Below are 21,318 nucleotides of genomic sequence, written 5' to 3'. Positions count from 1 at the left end.
GGGCTGTTTCGTGGATTCTTTGCCCCGCTTGGCGTCTCTCGCTGTCAGCCTGGTAGCGGTGGTGTAAGCTGTGCTTTGGAGCTGCAACTTTGGGGCAATTTCTCTGTTTCTGACATGCAGCTCCTTCAGTTTTCTCCCTGCGCCCCCACAAGATACATTTCCCAGCAATGTTGCAGCATATTTTTGGGGCTCGTTTCTGGCTTGGGGTCCTCTAAGGAATAGTTTGAGAGCTGTCTCATGGAATGGGTGCTGTCTCAGCCTCTGTCTCACCCCGACCCTGTATCATTTTCCCCAACAGTTACTCTCGTCGGTCTCTGACACTCACATTACGGAGCAGCCAGCGGGGCGACCCCCAGACGGCATCCAAGAGCGAAGGGAAAGCGTCCCCAAAAACCGCTTTCTACCCAGGGATAGGCAAAGCGTCCGTGGCAGGGGTTGTGAAAGCCCATAAAACATAATTAAATTACCCGCCACTCACTCCGGTAAATGTCCACCGTGAGCAGTGCTGGTGCCGACCCCCCATTTCTATTACTGCGGGTCAGAAATAAATACAATAACTGCAGATGTTCCCGAAGTCCCGATCGTCCAAAAACCAGAAAGGACCGGCAAGCAGAGAGCGGCGTTTACAGTAAACCCGGAACCTTCTACCTTCAAGTCACCTTCAGGAGACCCAAACATCTGTGAGAAGGAACTGGTTTGGGAAGGAGACACCCGGCAGGTACTCCCCGGCCCCGCACACTGCGTGTGTATATATAAAGAGAGAGGGAGAGAGCCACCATACCAGCCCCAGGGACACTACAGGAATCAAGCGGCAGGTGAGTGCAGAGAGACGGCAGGGGCCCACAACCCGCCGGCAAATCGGTCCGTCAGCCCGTTTCTCCTGCTGTAACGACTCAAACCTTAATCAGTGGTCTTAGATTCAGGAGCCGTATGTCTATCCCATGCATGTTTAATCCCCTCACTGTATTACCCTCTACCACCTCTGCTGGGAGGCTGTTCCACTTCAGTAAAGTAAAAGCTCTCGTTTTATACAATGACCTCTTGTTGTAACGTTTTTCCTCCTTTGAAACAGGTCCAAAACGGTGGGAGGCGAGTGCAGAGACCGAGGGGCAGACGGTGAGAGGGGCAGTATCCGAGTCCCAGGGCCGGGCAGACAGAAGGTAAGTGCTGGGCTGCTGCTTCCTCGGGTCACACGTCTCATGTATGTTGTGTGGCCGGCCCAGGCCCGGGAGCTCGTATCACATGTAACATAGAAAGTGACGGCAGATAAGAAGCATTCGGTCTGCCCAACAGCTGAATACTTTCCTTAGTCCCGGCCTTATCCTATATCTAGCTTATCCTTATGCCTATCCCATGCTTAAACACCTTCACTGTATGAACATCTACCACTTCTCCTGGAAGCCTATTCCATGCATCCACCATCCCTTCAGTAGAGGAATATTTCCTGACATCACTTTGCCCCTGTAGCTTAAGGCTCTGCCCTCTTGTTGTAGATTTCCTCTCCTCCTTTATCATGTTAATTCCCTTTAATGTTTGTCAACCGACCCCCCCCCCCCCCGTCTATATATGTAAAGATCCTTTAACCCTTTAACAACACACTCCATGCACACACTCAGCCCACACGCACTCACCACACTCAACACAGACTCTGTGCACACTCTGAGCATGCACATACTCACTACAGGTGCACACTCAGCACACTCCACGCACACACACTGACCACATTGCCCACACACACAATACACACTCCATGCACAGACACTATGCATTCACATACTCAGCACACGCCACGCACACACTCAGCGTAGACACCATGCATGCTCTGCACATGCACACTCAGCACACTACAGGTGCACACTCAGCGCACACACACATTCAGTACATGTACACACTCACCACATTCCTCACACACAATACACATACACTCAGCGCGTGCCCTGCGCATGCACATACTGGGCACACTCCGCGCACGCACACTCCGCGCATCCTCTGCACACACACTCAGCACACTCCACAAACACACAATTCGTGCACGCTCTGCGCACGCACGCACTCTGCGCAGACCCCGTGTAGTAACCATGCGCCATGCAGTATATGAGATACTCCTGTGGCCTCGGACTGTGTTGTATTGGATTAACCCTTTGTGTGTGTTCCCTGGCACAGCACTGAGCACACTACGGGACAGTTCAGGGCAATAGACAGAACCAGCCAATGGCGGGTGGAGAGCAGGTTTCTGTTTACTCCGATAACGCTGAGCACAACAGCGCCAGGTTTACAGTAAACAGCGGAGGAATGCGCTGTGTTTGTGGACACGCAGTGTGTGTGTGTTGACATGTATACACTGTGAGTGTGCGCTCAGGGGGAGCCAGTGAGTGGCCGGTTGCTGTATTCTGCGCGCCTGGCAGTGGTTACGGGGCTCTTTTTGTAGATATGTACCACGCGCCCGGACTCCGTGAGCGTTTCTCTGATAATGGAGGGCAGGGGATATCCTTGTGGAGGAGAGGGACGTGACAGATTTAAGGCTCTCTTCAGTACCCTGGCCACAGCTCGCTGTCAGGGTGGATTTACCCCATTAACCCTTTCCGCGGGGTCACAGGCGGCACGTTAAGCTCAGGCTCTGCTCATGGTAACCTGTCCCTGGTTTATGTCTATGGATTTGGTGCAGGATTTCGTGGGTTAATCCACGCGGCTGCCACATGTTTAGCACAAAGCAGAGAAACTCACTTGGCGGTGGCAGCAGAGCCTGCGCGACCCGGCCCCGGGCAGATTCCTGCCGGACTGGCACAAATCCCTCGACACGCGTGACCTTGGCAAACACGCCACAAGGGGAAAAAGCCCATTACAGCCTCTTGGCGCACCGTGCATAGTAACGGGGCACATGGAAAAAACCCTGCGTCATGGGGGGGGCAGAAGTGAAGGGAATTGCCCCCACGGCTCAGTTTGAGTTTCCTTGATTTTACTCCACGCCTAACGTGTCTTCCTCCTGCAGCTTCGTTGGAAGTAAATACCCCGCCTGGCTTGTGTCCGCGACTTACCCAAACATGGACTTCTCCAAGCTGCCCCGGATTATGGATGAGGAGAAGGAGAGTATGTTAGGCTTTGTCCACGGAGTATCTGGCCCAGGTAAGATACCCCAAACATGTGACGTATGTTTATATACCGTGTGCATGCCATCATGTCACCCATGGGGCACTTTAACATGGATTTAAACGTGTTAATCATCACACCTGTAGCATGTAAACGACCGGCTAGGGCAATATCTGTCTGTCCGTCTGCCTGAAGTGCCGACCTCTGACCGGCTGTCTCTTTTCAGTGGTCACAGCGTCTCAGATGTCGGGAGCCGCCATGTATGAGCTGGTGCGCGTCGGACACTCCGAGCTGGTGGGGGAGATCATTCGTCTGGAGGGTGACTTGGCCACCGTCCAGGTGTACGAGGAAACCTGTATCCTTCCCATTTAGTGACCGGGAGCATGTATGATGTATAATTTGGGGCCAAAAAGAATCTTTGTGTTTTTCTTAACTCGGGGCCTCAGCCGGGGTGTCTGTCGGGGATCCGGTCCTGAGAACGGGGAAGCCGCTTTCTGTGGAACTGGGCCCGGGTATCATGGGGAACATCTTCGACGGGATCCAGAGACCTCTCAAAGACATCTCAGACCTGACCAAGAGCATCTACATCCCAAGAGGAATTAACGTGCATGCGCTGTCACGGGACCTCAAATGGGAATTTACACCCGATAAAAATATCCGGGTAAGAGACATTCACCTGACGCGACGGCACTCGGGGACCTGACACCACTCAGAAAAGTGTCCCTAAATCTGTGAGCGGTAGTAATGCATTAATTTAGTGAGTAAATTCTTCTCGTTCTTAGATCGGAAGCCACGTAACCGGGGGCGACATCTATGGAGTCGTCGCTGAAAATTCTCTCATCAAACACAAGATCATGTTACCGCCGCGCAGCTGCGGGACGGTGACCTACGTCGCTCCGCCTGGGAACTACGACATCTCGGTGGGTGCCGCTGCCGGAATGTGCCCCAAAGTCACGTACGTAACGATCGGAGCGCTGCCAGCGGCTCATTCTGCCCCTTGCTTCTTCAGGACGTGGTACTGGAATTAGACTTTGAAGGCATAAAGGAGAAACTCACGATGGTGCAAGTATGGCCGGTCCGTCAGATTCGCCCAACCGCAGAGAAGCTCCCAGCAAACTTCCCTCTGCTCACCGGCCAGAGGGTGCTGGATGCGCTGTTCCCGTAAGGAAAACCTATATTCTATCAGAATAATTATTCACTATTTGTCATATCACGCCTGCCACTGCTTATCACGCGGGTAGCAGCCATAACACTGAACAGAATTACACAAGAATCGTCAGAAGCGTGCGATACGTAACCAAAATACAAGAAAATGACTAGATCATGGTATACAATAGGCCACACTATATAATGTTTAATATACAATGAGCCTCACTATATAATGATAATATACAATGAGACGCAGTATATAACGATAATACATAATAAGCAGCAGTATATAATAATATATAACAAGTTGCAGTATATGATATATATAATTTACAATAAGTCGCAGTATATAATGATCATATATAATAAGTCACAGTATATAATGATCATATATAAGTGGCAGTAGATAATGATCATATAGAATAAGTCGCAGTATATAATGATCATTTATATAATAAGTCGCAGTATATAATGATAATTTATACAATAAGTCGCAGTATATAATGATCGTTTATATAATAAGTCACAGTATATAATGATCATTTATATAATAAGTCGTGGTATATAATGATCATATATAATAAGTCGCAGTATATAATGATCATTTATATAATAAGTCGTGGTATATAATGATCATATATAATAAGTCGCAGTATATAATGATCATTTATATAATAAGTCGCAGTATATAATGATCATTTATATAATAAGTTGCAGTATATAATGATAATTTATACAATAAGTCGCAGTATATAATGATCATTTATATAATAAGTCGTGGTATATATGATCATATATAATAAGTCGCAGTATATAATGATAATTTATATAATAAGTCGCAGCATATAATGATTTATATAATAAGTCACAGTATATAATGATCATTTATATAATAAGTCGTGGTATATAATGATCATATATAATAAGTGGCGATATATAATCATGATATAGAAGTTGCAGTATATAAGAAAATACAATAAGCCGCAGTATATAATATATAATAAGTTGCAATATATTATAATAAAGAACAAGAGGCTCTATATAATGATAATATAGAAAAAAGTCGCAGTATATAATGATATATATATGTCACAGTATATAATGATCATATATATAAGTCACAATATACAATGATAATTTATATAATAAGTCGTAGTGTATAATGATCATATATAATAAGTCGCAGTATATAATGATGATATCTAATAAGTGGCCATATATAATCATGATATATAAGTCGCAGTATATAAGAAAATACAATAAGCCGCAGTATATAACAATATATAATAAGTTGCAGTATATAATAATATAAACTAAGTGGCGATATATAATGATAATATAGAATAAGTCGCAGTATATAATGATAATATAGAATAAGTTGCAGTATATAATCATCATTTATATAATAAGTCACAATATATAATGATCATTTATATAATAAGTCACAATATATAATGATCATTTATATAATAAGTCACAGTATATAATGATCATTTATATAATAAGTTGCAGTATATAATGATCATTTATATAATAAGTCACAGTATATAATGGTCATATATAATAAGTCACAGTATATAATGATCATTTATATAATAAGTCACAGTATATAATGATCATTTATATAAGTCACAGTATATAATGGTCATATATAATAAGTCACAGTATATAATGGTCATATATAATAAGTCACAGTATATAATGATCATTTATATAATAAGTCACAGTATATAATGGTCATATATAATAAGTCACAGTATATAATGATCATTTATATAATAAGTCACAGTATATAATGATCATGTATAATAAGTCACAATATATAATGATCATATATAAGTCGCAGTATATAAAGATAATATATGATAAGTCGCAGTATATAACATTTCTACGCCAGAACTGCGTCTGTTTATAGAGGGTGAGTCAGTAACTATTCATAGACTGTAATGTGTGTGAACGGATCAGGTGCGTCCAAGGAGGGACGACGGCCATCCCAGGAGCCTTCGGCTGCGGGAAGACGGTGATCTCACAAGCTCTGTCCAAGTTTTCCAACAGTGATGTCATTGTGTATGTCGGCTGCGGGGAGCGCGGGAATGAGATGTCGGAGGTCCTACGCGATTTCCCAGAGGTGAGGATATATGACAGCTAAATGATTGAACCGTACGTCATGCTGGGGTCGGCTCACTGATTAAACTATACATTATACAGGGCCGAGCACTGACTGTAGCCTGGGGTTGGCCCTGTATCATGTGCAGTAAAGTCGCAGAGGGGGAATGTTCAGCTCTCTTCCATACTTTTGCTCTCCTGTTATCTTCATTAATTAACGAAGCAGCGACATTTCCATATGATGATATGTACGGCTTGTATACGGCTTGTATATGGCACACGATAACCAAGCGCTGTGTACCTCCTCAGCTCACCATGGAAGTCGATGGCAAAACCGAAACAATTATGAAAAGAACGACCCTGGTGGCAAATACGTCCAACATGCCGGTGGCAGCCAGAGAGGCCTCCATATATACTGGTGAGTGACCGCTTTCTGCATCAAATGTTAACCCTTAACTGTGTGAAATCAAAGGCCTTGCAGAAAACACAGAGAGCCGGGCTCCCCACCAGGGGTCCCACCGGGCGCCATTATTACCGAGTGTAACAAGATCTACAAACGCAAACAGACATTTTCCTGATGGGATGGGTCAAAAGATAAGTCCCAACAAGAGAACCCCAGAATGACGCGATGGCAGGTCCAGTGCTAGCACTAACCAATTAACCAACCGATTCACCAACCAATTACCCACCCGACCGACCGACTAATCAACCCGCTCTCCTGTAATCTGTGCGCACGCAATCGTATTAAATCCGTCTGTTTTCTGAAGGCATCACCCTCTCGGAGTATTTCCGCGATATGGGGTATAACGTCAGCATGATGGCGGATTCCACCTCGCGTTGGGCGGAGGCTCTGAGAGAAATTTCTGGCCGTCTCGCGGAAATGCCTGCAGGTAAGTCACAGGATGGACATATCACATATACATCACACATATACTGCTCACATGCCTTCTAACATATACTCATTACATATAACGCTCATGCGCTACTTACTGTACATGAACTATATACGCTCTATATACATATACATGAAACTCTACATACCCCGATCAGCCATAACATTCTGCGTAGTGACAGGTGGGGGGAATAACACGGATAATCTCGTTCTCATGTCACCTGTCCGTGGGGGGATATATCAGGCAGCGAGTGAACGTTTCGTCATCAAAAGTTGTTGCGTTAGAAGCAGAAAAAATGGCCAGCGTAAGGATCTGAGTGACTTTGACGAGGGCTAAATTGTGACGGCGAGACGACCGGGTCAGAGCATCTCCAAAACCGCAGCTCTTGTGGGGGTTCCCGGTCTGCAGTGGTCGGTATTTATCAAAAGAGGTCCAAGGAAAAGCAGTGACCGGCGACAGGGTCCTGGGCGGCTGAGGCTCATTGATGCGCGTGGGGGGTGAAAGCTGCCCGAGACTTAAACGTCTCGGGGCCGGATACCACAGCGCAGCCTCGGAGGTCTAGTGGCGTCGGCCCTCGACGGGGCAAAAGGGGGACCGGCACAGTATTAGGCAGATGGCTGATCGGTTTACATTACACTAGAAATCGATGCCTTCCTGTAAACTTTTATGTCTAATAATCCTGTGGTCTCCGGATACTTTATTGCTAATAATTTAAATGGAAAATGTACTGTCTCTCAGACAGTGGTTACCCAGCGTACCTTGGAGCCCGCCTGGCCTCGTTCTATGAACGTGCTGGACGTGTGAGATGCCTAGGTAGTCCTCGCAGAGAAGGGAGTGTCAGCATCGTTGGCGCGTGAGTACATGCTGAAAGCGCACACAGTTTATGGAGGGGGTTCATAACATTCCTTTTATAACAGAATTCTTTCTCCTTCCGCAGGGTCTCTCCGCCTGGAGGTGACTTCTCAGACCCCGTCACATCAGCCACTCTGGGCATCGTACAGGTGAGAGGTTTAGCCATCTTTGGGTGGCAAACAATTATGTCTCTTTGGTAAACCAATCGGATGTCTCTCTGTTAAAAGGTGTTTTGGGGTCTGGATAAGAAACTGGCTCAGAGGAAACACTTCCCGTCCGTTAATTGGCTAATTAGCTACAGCAAGTACATGCGCGCTCTGGATGAATATTACGACCGGAACTTCACCGAGCTGGTGCCGCTCCGCACCAAAGCCAAAGAAATCCTGCAAGAGGAGGAGGACTTGGCGGAAATCGTCCAGTTGGTTGGGAAGGTGAGAACTTCTGACATTACCTGCCCAAGCGATCCCTCTGCACCCTGGTAACAAATCTGGTGTTAATTGGAGGGTCTACGAAACACTGCGTCCCCGACAGTGGCCAGCAACGTCCTGGGTCCAGAAATGTCCGTGTTTACCCGCATTTCTCGATGTTACAGGAATAGACCCCGGGCCTCTCCCAGAACATGATGTTTTCTCACAAACTGACCTTTAAGATAAAGTTATTCAAAACGTGGGACCAGGGGAGGGAGCGCTGCAGGGACCGGGGGAGGGAGCGCTGCAGGGACCGCGGGAGGGAGCGCTGCAGGGACCGCGGGAGGGAGCTCTGCAGGGACCGCGGGAGGGAGCTCTGCAGGGAACGCGGGAGGGAGCGCTGCAGGGAACGCCGGAGGGAGCGCTGCAGGGAACGCCGGAGGGAGCGCTGCAGGGAACGCCGGAGGGAGCGCTGCAGGGAACGCCGGAGGGAGCGCTGCAGGGAGCGCCCGAGTCCTGCCACGCACCACCTCGTCCCGGCTCTGGTCGTTCCGGTCTGATACGTCTTTGTGCTGTTTCCTTACAGGGTTCGCTTGCAGAAGCCGATAAAATCACGTTAGAAGTCGCTAAATTGATAAAAGATGATTTCCTCCAACAAAACGGATACTCGGCATACGATCGGTAAGGGGGGGGGTCACAGACATCTGGGGATACACGTGGCACAAGCCTAATAACAGAAAACATAATCCGAATCCCAATGCTCATGGTAGAGGCCAGCAGGGTACTGGGTGGTAGAGGCCAGCAGGGCCCCGGGTGGTAGAGGCCAGCAGGGCGCCGGGTGGTAGAGGCCAGCAGGGTGCCGGGTGGTGCCGGGTGGTAGAGGCCAGCAGGGCGCCGGGTGGTAGAGGCCAGCAGGGTACTGGGTATTATATGATTACTCCATTCCAATTTGTCTTATCAGAGAACGGGGCCTGCCGGGTGTTAAAGTAATTTTAAAGTACCATGAAAGAAATAACTATTGGTGGCTCTCCTTTAAACGTGGTCTCTCCACAGATTCTGTCTGTTTTATAAATGGCGGCTCTCCTTTAAACGTGGTCTCTCCTCAGATACTGTTTTATAAATGGCGGCTCTCCTTTAAACGTGGTCTCTCCACAGATTGTGTTTTATAAATGGCGGCTCTCCTTTAAACGTGGTCTCTCCACAGATTCTGTTTTATAAATGGCGGCTCCCCTTTAAACGTGGTCTCTCCTCAGATTCTGTCTGTTTTATAAATGGCGGCTCTCCTTTAAACGTGGTCTCTCCTCAGATTCTGTCTGTTTTATAAATGGTGGCTCTCCTTTTAACGTGGTCTCTCCACAGATTCTGTCTGTTTTATAAATGGCGACTCTCCTTTAAACGTGGTCTCTCCTCAGATACTGTTTTATAAATGGCGGCTCTCCTTTAAACGTGGTCTCTCCACAGATTGTGTTTTATAAATGGCGGCTCTCCTTTAAACGTGGTCTCTCCACAGATACTGTTTTATAAATGGCGGCTCCCCTTTAAACGTGGTCTCTCCTCAGATTCTGTCTGTTTTATAAATGGCGGCTCTCCTTTAAACGTGGTCTCTCCTCAGATTCTGTCTGTTTTATAAATGGCGGCTCTCCTTTAAACGTGGTCTCTCCACAGATTGTCTGTTTTATAAATGGCGGCTCTCCTTTAAACGTGGTCTCTCCACAGATTCTATTTTATAAATGGCGGCTCCCCTTTAAACGGGGTCTTTTCTCAGATTCTGTGTGGTTTATAAATGGCGGCTCTCTTTTTTAAATGTGGTCTCTCCTCAGATTCTGTTTTATAAATGGCGGCTCCCCTTTAAATGTGGTCTGTCCACAGATTCTGTCTGTTTTATAAATGGGGGCTCTCCTTTAAACGTGGTCTCTCCACAGATTCTGTGTGGTTTATAAATGGCGGCTCTCTTTTTTAAATGTGGTCTCTCCTCAGATTCTGTTTTATAAATGGCGGCTCCCCTTTAAATGTGGTCTCTCCTCAGATTCTGTCTGTTTTATAAATGGCGGCTCCCCTTTAAACGTGGTCTTTTCTCAGATTCTGTGTGGTTTATAAATGGCGGCTCTCTTTTTTAAATGTGGTCTCTCCTCAGATTCTGTTTTATAAATGGCGGCTCCCCTTTAAATGTGGTCTGTCCACAGATTCTGTCTGTTTTATAAATGGCGGCTCTCCTTTAAACGTGGTCTCTCCTCAGATACTGTCTGTTTTATAAATGGCGGCTCCCCTTTAAACGTGGTCTCTCCTCAGATTCTGTCTGTTTTATAAATGGCGGCTCTCCTTTAAACGTGGTCTCTCCTCAGATACTGTTTTATAAATGGCGGCTCCCCTTTAAACGTGGTCTCTCCTCAGATTCTGTCTGTTTTATAAATGGCGGCTCTCCTTTAAACGTGGTCTCTCCTCAGATACTGTTTTATAAATGGCGGCTCTCCTTTAAACGTGGTCTCTCCTCAGATACTGTCTGTTTGATAAATGGCGGCTCTCCTTTAAACGTCGTCTCTCCTCAGATACTGTCTGTTTTATAAATGGCGGCTCCCCTTTAAACGTGGTCTCTCCTCAGATACTGTTTTATAAATGGCGGCTCTTCTTTAAACGTGGTCTTTCCTCAGATACTGTTTTATAAATGGCGGCTCCCCTTTAAACGTGGTCTCCACAGATTCTGTCTGTTTTATAAATGGCGGCTCTTCTTTAAACGTGGTCTTTCCTCAGATACTGTTTTATAAATGGCGGCTCCCCTTTAAACGTGGTCTCTCCGCAGATTCTGTCTGTTTTATAAATGGCGGCTCCCCTTTAAACGTGGTCTTTCCTCAGATACTGTTTTATAAATGGCGGCTCCCCTTTAAACGTGGTCTTTCCTCAGATACTGTTTTATAAATGGCGGCTCCCCTTTAAACGTGGTCTCTCCTCAGATACTGTCTGTTTTATAAATGGCGGCTCTCCTTTAAACATGGTCTCTCCTCAGATACTGTTTTATAAATGGCGGCTCTTCTTTAAATGTGGTCTTTCCTCAGATACTGTTTTATAAATGGCGGCTCCCCTTTAAACGTGGTCTCTCCTCAGATTCTGTCTGTTTTATAAATGGCGGCTCTCCTTTAAACGTGGTCTCTCCTCAGATTCTGTCTGTTTTATAAATGGCGGCTCTCCTTTAAACGTGGTCTCTCCGCAGATACTGTCCATTCTATAAGACGGTGGGAATGCTACAGAATATGATTGCTTTTTACGAGATGGCGCGACATGCAGTGGAAGCCACAGCCCAGGCAGAGAACAAGATAACGTGGGCCCTGATCCGTGAAAACATGGGAGACATTCTGTACAAACTAAGCGCCATGAAATTCAAGGTGAGTTTAGGGAACCGCGCTCTAACCACGATACACCGTAAGTGCGCAACCACGCTGTAACCACGATACGCGGTAACCACCATACACACTAAGTGCGCAACCACCGCCGGGACCTGGGAGGCTACTGGCCTGAACACAAACCCAGCGCAGGGCAAACAGAACAGCCTGACCCGGCCCGCATCGCAAATAACCGAGCCTTTTGTTTCCCGGCCACAGGATCCACTAAAGGACGGAGAGGCCAAGATAAAGGCGGATTACGCGCAGCTGTACGAGGAGATGCAGAACGCCTTCCGCAGTCTGGAGGACTGAGTGGGTCGCAGAGGGGCACGTGGCCAGGGGTGTAGGGTAGGAGAGATGGCATAGAGAGGACTATATACCCAGGAGGGAGGCATTTATATGTAAATAGCGTTTCAGTTATATGTCAAATTTCAAAACATCCAATAAAGGTTTTTTGAAAGCAAAAGTCTGCAAGAGATTATAAAGAGATCCACAAACCCCGGAAATAAAACACGGAGGGGCTACAAAAACCACTGAACCGGTGAGAAACGGCAAAAATCTGGCGGGATAAACTGCTCTCGGCTCTCGCTCCGCGGTCTCTCTCTTCTTCTTGTGGACATTTTACATATCCTGCTATTCTATTACCTGGCATTAAGGGCTTTATTCTCTAAACGAGGATATAACAATAAATTGTACAGGGGCCGGCTGATTAAACGACATGTCTTCTGCCAAGCGGAGAAGGATGCTTAAGGCCTTTCTGTATTATCAGGGCATTCCCAGCCATAGTATAAACCCAGTTGGGTTAAGTAACATCTACAGGGGTCCATACATTGGGAGCGGGAATTCTCCAGAAAGTTCTCCTCTTGGGGGAAAAGTCGCTAAGTCTGCCTAAAAAAACCTCCGGATCAGAGTGGAAACCCCGGAAAGGCATACCTGGGTTAGACCCGGAGTCTCCGGGGTCACTCTCCACATTCTCTGTGACGGGGAGGTGGTGCTAGGACACACTCACTCCGCCCTTGTCTGTTGTTAGCCCCGCCTTAATGTGTGGTTAGCCTGCCCCTGCGGGCAGCGCACTGTTAGAGGGTCCCAGGTAGCCGAAAGGCTGCGGAGAGGGCACAGGGGACTCATCACCCGTCTCCAGTTGGTTTCTGGATGCAGAGGCTGGTGTCTCGTTACCGTCATGCACTCCGCGCGCCTCGTCATTGTTTAGCTGGCGGTTTGCCTTTAATGTACATGTCACACACGCTTACACCGCGGCTTTCTAATGGCAAATGGATGGTTTGTTTCCATCACGCGGGACTCGCCCCGTTACAGGGCACCTTTGTGGTTATATCATCACTGGACGTCGACTTAATCAAAGGGAAATAATCCCTGATTCACTTAATTAGAACATGACCGTGAGCATACTGAAAGGATGACACGCCAGGGCACGCATGACGCTGTACATTCTCATGTTGTCGGTTTCTCTGGCGCGTCCCGTTCCCATCGTGGAAACCGTTGTAAGGCGATCTCTTACATTAGAATACAGTCATACGTGAAAAGTGCTGTAAATACAGAGCGGTCTCACTAAACACTGGCAGACCCCCCGCTCACTAAACACTCGCATACCCCCCTCTCACTAAACACTGGCAGACCCCCCGCTAACTAAACACTCGCATACCCCCCGCTCACTAAACACTGGCAGACCCCCCGCTCACTAAACACTGGCAGACCCCCCCTCTCACTAAACACTGGCAGACCCCCCGCTCACTAAACAGTGGCAGACCCCCCGCTCACTAAACACTGGCAGACCCCCCCGCTCACTAAACACTGGCAGACCCCCCCGCTCACTAAACACTGGCAGACCCCCCCGCTCACTAAACACTGGCAGACCCCCCACTCACTAAACACTGGCAGACCCCCCACTCACTAAACACTCGCAGACACCCCCTGCTCACTAAACACTCACAGACCCCCCCACTCACTAAACACTTGCATACCCCCCACTCACTAAACACTGGCAGACCCCCCCACTCACTAAACACTCGCAGACACCCCCTGCTCACTAAACACTCACAGACCCCCCCACTCACTAAACACTCGCATACCCCCCCCGCTCACTAAACACTGGCAGACCCCCCGCTCACTAAACACTGGCAGACCCCCCCGCTCACTAAACACTGGCAGACCCCCCCCGCTCACTAAACACTGGCAGACCCCCCACTCACTAAACACTGGCAGACCCCCCGCTAACTAAACACTCGCATACCCCCCGCTCACTAAACACTGGCAGACCCCCCGCTCACTAAACACTGGCAGACCCCCCCGCTCACTAAACACTGGCAGACCCCCCCCCACTCACTAAACACTCGCAGACACCCCATGCTCACTAAACACTCACAGACCCCCCCTGCTCACTAAACACTGGCAGACCCCCCACTCACTAAACACTGGCAGACACCCCCACTCACTAAACACTCGCAGACACCCCCTGCTCACTAAACACTCACAGACCCCCCTGCTCACTAAACACTCGCATACCCCCCGCTCACTAAACACTGGCAGACCCCCCGCTCACTAAACACTGGCAGACCCCCCGCTCACTAAACACTGGCAGACCCCCCCCGCTCACTAAACACTGGCAGACCCCCCACTCACTAAACACTGGCAGACCCCCTGCTCACTAAACACTGGCAGGCCCCCCGCTCTGTGCTGGTAAAACACTGGATCATAATGGGAGCTTAATCCGGCGACCCCGGCATCTGCCAGCTCTGCTGATCCCTGGAACAAAGACACAAAACCAGGTGCCCCCTCTCTGCATCAGCAGAACCGGCCGCCGTGACGCGCTCCAGCATCCCAGGAGCTCCCAGATAGTTCCACGCATTGTTACCATTGTCCCCGCCGGGCTAATACCCAGAGGGCGAGAGAAGGGCAAGTCTATATAAAGTGCAGCTCGGCGCCCAGCCTTTAGTCCCCGGCGTATACCGTTAGCAGGCGGCAGCGGCTTCCCTTTCTCTGTCCGGTCCGGTGATGGCCAAAGCTTTTCCTGAGCAATAAGGTAAGAACGTGGGCATCGAATGCCATTCTGTCTCATTTGCCCCAATAGGTGGCTGCTGTCGGGGTAAATAAGGGGTGGCATTGCGCCATGTGTGTCAGAGTGATTCTGGGATATACTGGTGAGAGGATGGCTCGTCATTTACCCCTCGGGGACGATCTCTCTGATGGGTCCTGTGCATTTATTTACCTCTCGGGGCCGATCTCTCTGATGGGTCCTGTGCATTTATTTACCCCTCGGGGCCGATCTCTCTGATATATCCTGGAACAACGTGTAGGCATACTGGTGGAGCCAGTCTCACTCCACTTAGTGCGTCAAACTCCTTAACTAGCGGCATCGCCGGCACTTGCCGGAGAAATACATGCGACCGACTCACCCCTGAGTAAAACATACATTGAGAAACACGTGAAACGCGCGGGCACCACGTCTGACTATTTCACACCCGAGAAATGGGAGCAAAATATTGTTTGAAGCAATTAACCCTTTCCTGACAGTCTGTAGAGCAAACAGTATGTTTTCGTTTATTTTCCCAGCTTCCATCTAACAGACGTTTCCCGTTATTAAGGAGGAAAGGCCTCCGAGCGCAAAGAAACCGTTTCGGAAATGTACACGCTGATGGGAGGCGGCCTGCTCTGCGCAGTCTCTGGATTGGTCCTCCTGATAGTCGCCACAGCAACCGACTTTTGGATGCAATATCGTTATTCCGGGAACTTGAGCAACCAAGGACTATGGAGGTTCTGCGTGGCCGGGAAGTGCCACGCTCACACCATCACCGTGGGTAAGAGATGACATGCTGACCCGGAAGGGCTCCCGACACCCGCTGCTGGTTTTACCGTCCCATTAATGGGTTAACTTCCCCTGGTGTCGTTTAAGCATTTGTAAAACAGTCGGTGACGGGGCCTTATGTGACCTGTTAACGTGTTACGTGACCTGTTAATGGAATAGTTTGTAAATCGTAGAGGCACAGCTTCCCACATTGGGGGTATTCTCCACCGCCCCGGGGCAGTATCCAGAGATGTATGTAAAAAACCCCTCCTGGAACATATTTAGGATGAAATCTTCACGCTGGGCTCTGACTCCAAACTACCCCCTTGCTGAAACACATTTGTACCCCAATGGTTTTCGTCTTAGCTTTCTGGGACGCCACGCGGGCTTTCATGCTGCTTTCCATCCTGTCGTGCTTCGCGGGAATCATTCTGGGCCTCACAGCCTTTTCTAGTGGCGCCAAGTCGGCGAGAACCCGCTCTGCTGGGGCCACACTACTCGTGGCAGGTAAGTGGATTCATTTTCTGTGTATTTATTATACGATGACATCCTGACAAAATTCCCCTAAAAATGCCCCTCACGTCTGTGGAGAGCCTAGTCAGTCCTACTAACGGGTTAACCCATTACCTAGTCCTCTGCTGGGAGGCTGAGCGCACCGGCTTACATTGTCATAAAAACCCAGGGTTGTGGTCCCCATTTCCTCCAGTAGGTGGCGCAAGATACCCACGGTGCCAAAAAGTCCTTCCACAAGCCCTGAGCTCGTCATGGAGCAACTAGAGCAGGGGCGTCCAACATGCGGCCCGCGGGCCAAATGCGGCCCGCGGGACCTCGAGGTGCGGCCCGCGTGAGATCAGTAGCCAGGATCGCAAGAGCCCTGCTACTTACTTGTGGGAGGGTCTATTCTCTGCTTCAGTCCTGCCTCCTCTGTGGGGAGAACGAGGGAGGCCGCGCCCCCTGCTGAAGTCAGTGATCGGCATTGAGAGAGCTGTAGTGCAGGTAAGGGGGTGGGGGAGTGTGTTTGAATGAGTGTGCCTGATTGAGGGAATGAATCTGTGAATGAATGGATTTGTGTGTGTGATAGCATGGATGTGTAAGTGCTGGAACCTTGGCATTATGGGACTGTGATTGCTGTTAACAATCCCACTCCTATCATGCCAAGTCAGCCAGTACATGCTGAAACCTGGCTAGCTGCCCCCTTGTGTATTGATGCTGCCATGCACTTACAGCCACCCTGTACCAGCATGTACTGGCTGACTTGGGATGATAGGAGTGTGGTTGCTAACAGCTAACAGCAATCTGCTAACAGCAATCACAGTCCCATCATGCCTAGGTTCCAGCATTTACTGGTTGGCTGGGTATAAAAAGAGTGTGTTTTCTGTTAGCAATCACACTCCTATCATGCCAAGTCAGCCAGTACATGCTGAAACCTGGCTAGCTGCCCCCTTGTGTATTGATGCTGCCAGCAGTATGGGGTTTGCACTTACAGCCACCCTGTACCAACATGTACTGGCTGACTTGGGATGATAGGAGTGTGATTGCTAACAGCTAACAGCAATCTGCTTACAGCAATCACAGTCCCATCATGCCTAGGTTCCAGCATTTACTGGTTGCCTGGGTATAAAAAGAGTGTGTTTGCTGTTAGCAATCACACTCCTATCATGCCAAGTCATATTGTTGATTTTTTTGTCCAATTGTGGTGTGTTACTTTTAATAAAAGCATGGTTACACACTAAAATTGGACAAAAAATACCGGTACAATGCCCTGCCAACCAGTACATGCTGGAATCTGGGTATGCCTGAGATTGCTGTTAACAATCATAATATATAATTTTTTGTACAATTTTGGTGTGTAACTTACTTTTATTAAAAGTGTGTGGGGGGGTCATTTTCAGTTTTGGCTAAGTGAACCCTGAATTTTCGGTGTTGGTCCAGAATTTTCATTTTGGTGCATCGCTAAAATAAATAGAACTATTTTATTTTTACTTATACAGAATCCTGTAGTCACAAAATTACTTTCTAGGCCCAGAAATCAGTGAGAGGAAAAGTAAAGGTTTTGTGTCATTTAATTTATTTTAATCTGCATATTTTATTAAAGGCCATATTTTCTCACAGTGAAAAATGAGTGCGGCCCGCGCACGTATACAATTCTGATGATGTGGCCCACTGCAGAAAAAACTTGGACGCCCCTGAACTAGAGACTCCCTGGGCAGATCTCCATCACAGGCGCCAGTACCACCGCCCCACGCACCCGCCGGCAGTATTATCCCGTGTCAGGGTAGTAGTAACACGCAGTATTATCCTGTGTCAGGGTAGTAGTAACACGCAGTATTATCCTGTGTCAGGGTATTAGTAGCACACAGTATTATCCTGTGTCAGGGTAGTAGTAACACGCAGTATTATCCTGTGTCAGGGTATTAGTAGCACGCAGTATTATCCCGTATCAGGGTAGTAGTAACACGCAGTATTATCCCGTGTCAGGGTAGTAGTAACACGCAGTATTATCCTGTGTCAGGGTAGTAGTAGCATGCAGTATTATCCTGTGTCAGGGTAGTAATAACACGCAGTATTATCCTGTGTCAGGGTAGTAGTAGCATGCAGTATTATCCTGTGTCAGGGTAGTAATAACACGCAGTATTATCCTGTGTCAGGGTAGTAGTAACACGCAGTATTATCCTGTGTCAGGGTAGTAATAACATGCAGTATTATCCTGTGTCAGGGTAGTAGTAGCATGCAGTATTATCCTGTGTCAGGGTAGTAGTAACACGCAGTATTATCCTGTGTCAGGGTATTAGTAACACGCAGTATTATCCTGTGTCAGGGTAGTAGTAACACGCAGTATTATCCTGTGTCAGGGTAGCAGTAACACGCAGTATTATCCTGTGTCAGGGTATTAGTAACACGCAGTATTATTCTGTGTCAGGGTAGCAGTAACACGCAGTATTATCCCATGTCAGGGTAGTAGTAGCACGCAGTGAGGGGTAAAGCTGGTGATGAGGGGCCCGGGGTATTTATGTGATGTCTGTGTCCAGGTTTCTTCGCTCTGCTGGCTCTGTCTGTCTACACCGGGGTCACCGTTAACTTCTTTGGAAAGCGATATGCAGACTGGCGCTTCTCCTGGTCGTATATCCTGGGCTGGATTGGAATCATCCTCACAGTGTCGGCAGGTAGGTCTCTGGTGATACCTCCCACTCATTATTACTCCACTCACAGTGTCGGCAGGTAGGTCTCTGGTGATACCTCCCACTCATTATTACGCCACTCACAGTGTCGGCAGGTAGGTCTCTGGTGATACCTCCCACTCATTATTACTCCACTCACAGTGTCAGCAGATAGGTCTCTGGTGAAACCTCCCACTCATTATTACTCCACTCACAGTGTCAGCAGATAGGTCTCTGGTGAAACCTCCCACTCATTATTACTCCACTCACAGTGTCGGCAGGTAGGTCTCCAGTGATACCTCCCACTCATTATTACTCCACTCACAGTGTCAGCAGGTAGGTCTCTGGTGATACCTCCCACTCATTATTACTCCACTCACAGTGTCGGCAGGTAGGTCTCCAGTGATACCTCCCACTCATTATTACTCCACTCACAGTGTCAGCAGATAGGTCTCTGGTGATACCTCCCACTCATTATTACGCCACTCACAGTGTCGGCAGGTAGGTCTCCGGTGATACCTCCCACTCATTATTACTCCATTTCCAGTGTCAGCAGATAGGTCTCTGGTGATACCTCCCACTCATTATTACTCCACTCACAGTGTCAGCAGATAGGTCTCTGGTGATAACTCCCACTCATTATTACTCCATTTCCAGTGTCAGCAGATAGGTCTCTGGTGATACCTCCCACTCATTATTACTCCACTCACAGTGTCGGCAGGTAGGTCTCCGGTGATACCTCCCACTCATTATTACTCCATTTCCAGTGTCAGCAGATAGGTCTCCGGTGATACCTCCCACTCATTTTTACTCCACTCACAGTGTCGGCAGGTTGGATCTCCGCTGATACCTCCTGCTTATTATTACTCCACTCGCCGTCATTCAGATGACCGTCCACGTGGCCCATCTCATACTGCTGCCTGTCCCGTCCCGGCGCTTGTTAGTTCTCCTCACCTGACAAATCATATTACGGAATGATTTCTCTCTGAACAGGGATTTTTCACATCTGCGCCTACGTGAGAAATGGGTCCCAAGAATCAGCCAATGTATCCAGTGGATGATCTGAACCAAGCCGGGGGGGATTTCCCGAGACCGACCCTCACCCTCTCCATTGGTGGATAATCATTCCCTGCATTGGCGGATTTCCAGAAGCCAACCCTCATCCCCTCCATTGGCAGATTTCTTGAGACTGACCCTCACCCTCTCCATCAGTGGATTTCCCAAAACCGACCCTCACCCCCTCCATCAGTGGATTTCCCAAGACCGACCCTCACCCACTCCATCAGTAGATTTCCCAAGACCGACCCTCACCCACTCCATTGGCAGACAATCAGAGGCCGACCCTTACTTCCTCCATCGGCAGATTTCCTGAGGTTGACCCTTATTCCCTACATTGGCAGATTTCCAGAAGCCAGCCGTCATCCCCTCCATTGGCAGATTTCCTGAGACCGACCCTAACCCCCTCCATCACCTCCACCTCTTGTCTTCTCTGTGACTTCTCCAGCCACCAAGCCCATCCTTATTTATGACGTACAGTCCCTGAGGCCACATGGAGGAGGCATCCAGCGTCTCTTTTATATTGTCCATGAATTTTATAGAGTGCGTGTTCAGGATCCTCGTTGCTTTTATATCACTGTATGGACCTTCATCTCTCAGGTTATGGCAGAAGGCTGGTGATGGGGGAACCCACCCCAAAATATCACCAGCAAAACAACAGCGTAAATATGCCAGGGCTGAAGGGGCTAACTCAAAAAAATTGCCCCAAACATGGAAACTCTCCTCTCCTGAGAATAAACGTTACTGCTCTAGTGATGCCGCTTGTCTCTTTTTTTATGAAAAAGTTAAGCTATCCTTGTTAAACAGCAGCTGTAGAACCCTGCGATACCCTCATACCCAGAAAACATTCTGAGCTTCTGGAAAAGAGAGGTATCAGGGGAGGAGAGAGGCATCGAGTGGGGCATCAGAGGAGTAAATGGGGGCCTCATGGGTTTGGGGCCCATGGACGGATAGAGGAAGACATCTAAGCTCTATGAGTGCTGGGCCTGAGAGTGCTCTTGAGGATTGCAGTGTGTTTCTGTGCGAGATGCTCGGACCTCTGGTCACCCGTCTAACAGGGTCGCTCACAATTAGCATATGAAAAGCCGTATTAGTCACAGATCCAATAAATACCAAAACTATCCCTTTTAGTACTTGGGGTCCTGACATAGAGCCCGGATTTTCACACGTTTCACACAGGTATTTTCTCTTTCTGTGTGTTTTAAAGCTCTAATAATAAATGGCTAATCTCATTAAACGGCGGGATAATATTAACCGTCGGAGACATTTCGGAGTCTCTCGCACGCAGATTATTTTCGTATCATCATGTTATTGTACTGGAATTACTCATAGCATTAAAACCAGGCCATAAGCGGAGATCTGTACCCCCAACAAAGACGTTCAGATCGACTTCCATGTCCAATAAGCCTTCAGGACACTGAGTCTCCGAGCCTTCAC

General features: G+C 48.2%; 2 protein-coding genes across 2 annotated transcripts; both read left to right on the top strand.

The window, feature by feature from the left end:
• Positions 1-1,110: 1,110 nt before the first annotated feature.
• LOC128505045 (V-type proton ATPase catalytic subunit A-like) lies at positions 1,111-12,334 on the top strand. Its single transcript, XM_053475330.1, has 15 exons — positions 1,111-1,160; positions 2,990-3,123; positions 3,314-3,442; positions 3,534-3,748; positions 3,870-4,007; positions 4,097-4,248; positions 6,202-6,364; positions 6,652-6,760; positions 7,110-7,232; positions 7,974-8,088; positions 8,173-8,236; positions 8,315-8,518; positions 9,081-9,175; positions 11,700-11,871; positions 12,088-12,334. Exons 2-15 carry the CDS (start codon positions 3,042-3,044, stop codon positions 12,178-12,180), a joined length of 1,854 nt encoding a protein of 617 aa, XP_053331305.1. The 5' UTR covers positions 1,111-1,160; positions 2,990-3,041; the 3' UTR covers positions 12,181-12,334.
• Positions 12,335-14,766: 2,432 nt separating this feature from the next.
• LOC128505129 (lens fiber membrane intrinsic protein-like) lies at positions 14,767-19,944 on the top strand. The gene is made up of 5 exons (XM_053475428.1): positions 14,767-14,905; positions 15,436-15,680; positions 16,034-16,174; positions 18,697-18,831; positions 19,819-19,944. Exons 2-5 carry the CDS (start codon positions 15,506-15,508, stop codon positions 19,884-19,886), a joined length of 519 nt encoding a protein of 172 aa, XP_053331403.1. The 5' UTR covers positions 14,767-14,905; positions 15,436-15,505; the 3' UTR covers positions 19,887-19,944.
• The last annotated feature ends 1,374 nt before the right edge of the window (positions 19,945-21,318 follow it).

Source organism: Spea bombifrons, chromosome 9, assembly GCF_027358695.1.
Source record: "Spea bombifrons isolate aSpeBom1 chromosome 9, aSpeBom1.2.pri, whole genome shotgun sequence".
NCBI classification, from domain to species: Eukaryota; Metazoa; Chordata; class Amphibia; order Anura; family Pelobatidae; genus Spea; species Spea bombifrons.
This window is presented reverse-complemented; position numbering and strand designations above follow the sequence as displayed.

Coding starts and splice junctions, on each gene's coding strand:
- LOC128505045 (XM_053475330.1), top strand. CDS start 3,042: ATGGACTTCTCCAAGCTGCCCCGGATTATGGATGAGGAGAAGGAGAGT. Junction 6,365..6,651: donor TCCTACGCGATTTCCCAGAG/GTGAGGATATAT, acceptor GTACCTCCTCAG/CTCACCATGGAAGTCGATGG. Junction 7,233..7,973: donor TCTCGCGGAAATGCCTGCAG/GTAAGTCACAGG, acceptor ACTGTCTCTCAG/ACAGTGGTTACCCAGCGTAC.
- LOC128505129 (XM_053475428.1), top strand. CDS start 15,506: ATGTACACGCTGATGGGAGGCGGCCTGCTCTGCGCAGTCTCTGGATTG. Junction 15,681..16,033: donor CGCTCACACCATCACCGTGG/GTAAGAGATGAC, acceptor TTTTCGTCTTAG/CTTTCTGGGACGCCACGCGG. Junction 16,175..18,696: donor GGCCACACTACTCGTGGCAG/GTAAGTGGATTC, acceptor GTCTGTGTCCAG/GTTTCTTCGCTCTGCTGGCT.